We start from the raw sequence: 4,482 nt of genomic DNA, 5'->3' as shown, positions 1-4,482 counted from the left end.
GGGGGGACGGAGGCAGGCCTGGGGGGGCGGCCAGGCTCCGGGCAGGAGGCAGGCCCGGGGGAGGGTGCCAGGCCTTGAGGGGGGACGGAGGCAGGCCTGGGGGGGCGGCTAGGCTCTGGGCAGGAGGCAGGCCTGGGGGGGAGGTCGGGGAGGGGGGAAGCCTGGGGGAGAGGGCCAGGCCCCGGGGAGGGGCAGCCAGCCGGCGGCGTGGGCGCACACCCGCGTGGCAGCGGCTCTGCCCCCCCTGGAACCTCATCCCACAGTGTCGTCTCTTTAGCGAGGGCTGTGCACGCGCGAGGCCCATTTCTGCTGCCAGGACCCTGGTTGCCACTGGGTGAGCGTCCGAGGGGTCTGGGCAGCCGCTGGGAGGGCAGACCCGGGTCCGCTTGCCGTGGTGCCGCCCAGCCCGCGGCCCTCCAGTTTCCTATGGAACAAGGCAACTTCAGCCCTAGACAGCCTCCTGCCAGGGTGAGTTCAGCCTCTGCAGATGACCAGGGCAGCCACAGCCGGAGCTGTGGCCTAGGCACAAGCCCACGTGTCCCCTGCCTGGGGCCCCAGCCATCTACCCAGCTGGCCACTGCCAGTGGCTGAGCTCCTGTCCCCAGCTCCTGAGCTCCCGTCCCCAGCTCCTGACCCACCTGCTCTCCGTCCTCTCCAGAGCGCCCCCCCCCCCCATGGCTCCTTTCTACTCCAGGATGTCTGGGTCCAGGGCTTCCCTCAGCGCTCTACACTTGCCATTTCCTTGCCAGTCTCCGGCCGTCCTGTTACCCCAGGACGGCTTTCCTGTGTGCCGCCCCGCCGCACCCCACGCCCCTCCTTCACTATAGTGCGGAGGCTGCAGGGCAGGCCCCAGAGCCACAGCCAGGCTTCCACCCCAGCCACACACGTGGGGCCGCTCCCACCAGCACCCGCGAGAGGAGGCCAAGGCCAGCTCCCGGCCTTCCCGTGGTCCAGTCATGTCACGCGTGGACCCGAGTGAACGGGGCTTCATTGTTCACCGTGTGCTCTGTACGAAGGATGCATTTCCCGTCCCCTCTGGGCATCCATCCCCTTGCGCACCGGGCGGCCGCTGTCACAGCCTTGGGCCTGTTAGCTTGCTTGCAATGCGGGGCTGCTGCCCAGAGACGCCCACACCCCAGGCAGCAGATGGGGGGCCTGCGGGGGGGGGGGGCTCTGCAGGCCGCGGGCCATCATGCCCTGCTCCGGGGTGCAGCCAAGTAGGTGCGCAGCCCCAGGGTGCTACCTGCGTCCCTGTAAATTTGCTGAAATGACCAGAGGGGGTTTATGCTACGCACATTACGCCTCGTTAGAGCTGTAAAAAGAACATTGTGTCACATTGTGAAGGGTGACACCGCACGGGGGTGCACAGACACGGCGGGGTGTCCTGGCGCCCGCGTGCTGTGGCCCCAGTACCCCTGAGTCACCACCCAGCCCAGCTAGGGCCCCTCCTTCTCTCCTGGCCCCTCCCAGTGGCCTTCTGGAAGGTTCACCCTGCCTCTGGATGCTCAGCCCTGCCGGCTGCAGCCTCTGTTGCCCTGGAGACCGTGTCTGGGTCTGTGGACCCCGAGGGAGGCAGTAGCCGGGGGACGGGCAGGGGCCAGATGGGGGGGGGCAGAGCCTGCCGCCCGTGGCTTCCTGTGAGGCGCGGGCTAGGCTGGGCTGTTGCGGGACCCCAGCTTCTGGGCAGCTCTCCCGGGCTGCTGCCCAGGGCCCTCGGCTCACAGGCACCTCGCTGGCCCAGTAGCCTCACTCAGCATTTCCAACGTGTTAGCCTTGGGGCTGTGTGGTGGTAAAAGTCAGCCCGGGCAGCTGTGGAGCCTGTGCCCTAGGAGATTGCTGGGGGGGGGTCTGCTTCCCCCCCACTGGGGTGCAGGGCGCCCTCTGTCTGCAGGTGTGCTCGGCTGAAGCCCACTGCAGGTCAGCCTCCGGGGGCTGCTGGCCCTTGAGCAGCCTGGGGCCTGTGGGAGGTTCCTCTGGCACAGGAGAGGTCTGCCCCGGGGGGGGGGGGTAGGACTTCCACTGCTGTGCAGCTGCCCGGCCCGCACGCTCCCCTCTGCAAAGCCCGGCTTGGGGAGGGCGGGAGGAGGGGGACCTCCTCCCCGGTGGTCAGCGACCTCTGTGCCCCGCGCTCCCTGCAGCTGGAGGTAGCCCGGAGTGTGTCTGAGCCGGTGGCGGGTGGCTCTGCCCCGGCCACCTGTGGACTTGAGCACAGGCGTGAGCATGCCCACGTGCTCTCACACCTGAGAGGAAAAGGCAGGAGCCAACGTTAACCACGTATCCAACTTCAAAGCAAACACGGAGTCCAGGCAAGGTTTCAGGGGCTCTGGCGTTCATGGGGCAGGCCGTTCTCAGGGTGTGGAGGAGGCACTGCCGTGCCCAGAGCGCAGTGGTGTGGCGGGTCTGACGGCCCCAGGCGCGCGGCTGTCTCGGCTCCCCCGTGGCGGCTGCAGGTCGGCGCTCCGGCCCTGGAGAGGCTGTACCTTGTCCTGTCTGCTGGACATCCCGGGCCTTGTCTGGGTGGGCTGCCTGCCCACTGCCTTCATAAGCCAAATACCCACCCGTCCTGAGGCCGGGTGGCTGTCCCCGGTGAGGCCCCAGGGGGTTCTGGGAGGTGGAGCCCATTTCCGCAACGCTGCTGCCCGCGTCCTGAGCAGCCCAGGACGTCCACGCCAGCCTCCCACTCAGGCTGGGCCGGGCCCCAGCGCGTGTCGATTCGGAAGGGAAATGTTCAACAATCAGAGAAGTAGATCTCCTCCTCGGGCCTCTGGCAGGCCAACGTGGGCTTGCCTCGGTGAGGAGTGGGCTCAGGACCCCCAAACGCCAACCAACACCTCCAGACCCTCCTAGCCAGCAAGTCTGCAGGAAAAGTGGCCTTGCAGCCTCCGCGGTGGGCGTGTGTGGAGCGCCACCTGGTGGCTGGAGTGCGTGAGCGCAGTCCCCCCCACGCTGGGCCTCCGCCGGGCATTGGCCCTGACCCAGCCCCCCGGCGCTGGGCCGGCCTCTTCTGTGCTGGCTCTCGGGGAAGGCCCCCACGCGGCCTCTGCGTGCCCCTCCTGTCAGCCCTTCACCGCAGACCAGTCCCACGGGGTCACAACCCCATTCGGCCCCACATCCCTGGGCACGGCCAGATGGAGGCACCTTCAGGCTCACCGCAGAAGAGACACCCCAAGGACCTCCCTTCTCCAGGGAGCAGCCTGGGGTGGGGGCCACATTGAAGAATCTTTCAGTTTTACTCTAGAACTTTCACTTGTGCTTTCTAGGCAATTGCTTTACCACTGGAACCAGGCCCCAGGCGTTTTTGCTTGCTTTTTTTGTTGGTTGTGGAGATTGAACTCTGGGCCTGGGCGCTGTCCCTCAGCTCTTCAGCTCAAGGCTCATGCTCTACTCCTTGAGCCACAGCGCCACTTCCAGCTTTTTCTGCTTATGTGGTGCTGAGGAATTGAACCCAGGGCCTCAGGCATGCAAGGCAAGCGCTCTACCACCGAGCCGCCTTCCCAGCCCCATTGAAACTTTTATCTCCAATAAGCCACCAGTGGAGCTGTGACTCCACTAGACTTAAGCAAAAGAGCTGAGGGACAGCCCAGGCCCGAGTTCAAGCCCCACAACCAACAACAAAAATCCTAGCTACTCAGGGGACTGAAATCTGAGGATTTGGATTGAGGTTCAAAGCCAGGCTAGGCAGGAAAGTCTGTGCAACTCATACCTCCAGTTAACCAGCAGAAAGCCAGAAGTGGAGTTATGGCTCATGGGAGCACCAGCCTTGCTAAGGGACTGCGCCCAGGCCCTGCGTTCAAGCTCTAGCACTGGTGCGCACAGCAGCACACATTCACAGGTTTCAGGCGTGGCGTGGCTTCCTTGGCGGGAGGGAGGGGTGGCATCGGCCTGGGCAGCACAGCAGCGCAGGCTCCTCAGGGGCAGGGCCGCACCTCCGCACCCCTCACTCTGTTTTCCACCCCCAGGAGTGGCTGAGCAGATTTGGCTACCTGCCCCCAGCCGACCCCGCCACGGGACAGCTGCAGACACAGGAGGAGCTGTCCAGAGCCATTGCCACCATGCAGCAGTTCGGGGGCCTGCAGGCCACAGGCACGCTGGGTCAGTGCCGCGGGGGGTTGGTGGGGTCCCGGTCCTGCTGCTGGCTGGGCAGAGAGGGAGGGGAGCACACCCTTGGACGCCCGTGAGCCCCTGGCTGGGGAGGGGGCTGAGGCCCAGCTGCTGACCTCTGTCCACCCCACAGATGAGGCCACGCTGGCCCTTATGAAGACCCCACGCTGCTCCCTCCCGGACCTGCCCACCGCAGCCCGGACGCGCAGGAGGCGCCAGACCGCGCCACCCACCAAGTGGAACAAGAGAAACCTGTCCTGGAGGTAGGTGTGGGCAGGCCTGAGCCCTCCATGAGTGCCCGGGACTCTGAGCCGGGGCCTCGCAGGCCTGAGCCTCCGTGAGTGCCCGGGACTCTGAGCCGGGGCCTCGCAGGCCTGAGCC

At 66.4% G+C, this 4,482-nt stretch overlaps 1 protein-coding gene across 1 annotated transcript in view; it reads left to right on the top strand.

Moving 5' to 3' along the window:
• The window catches only part of Mmp17 (matrix metallopeptidase 17 (membrane-inserted)), a 17,777-nt gene that overhangs the window by 5,892 nt on the left and 7,403 nt on the right, over positions 1-4,482 (top strand). The window contains exons 4-5 of the mRNA XM_013023035.1: positions 3,960-4,092; positions 4,235-4,364. Coding sequence (XP_012878489.1) covers positions 3,960-4,092; positions 4,235-4,364 — 263 coding nt within the window. The remainder of the gene's footprint in view (positions 1-3,959; positions 4,093-4,234; positions 4,365-4,482) is intronic.

The sequence above is a fragment of the Dipodomys ordii genome, unplaced genomic scaffold, assembly GCF_000151885.1.
Source record: "Dipodomys ordii isolate 6190 unplaced genomic scaffold, Dord_2.0 Scaffold66, whole genome shotgun sequence".
NCBI classification, from domain to species: domain Eukaryota; kingdom Metazoa; phylum Chordata; class Mammalia; order Rodentia; family Heteromyidae; genus Dipodomys; species Dipodomys ordii.
This window is presented reverse-complemented; position numbering and strand designations above follow the sequence as displayed.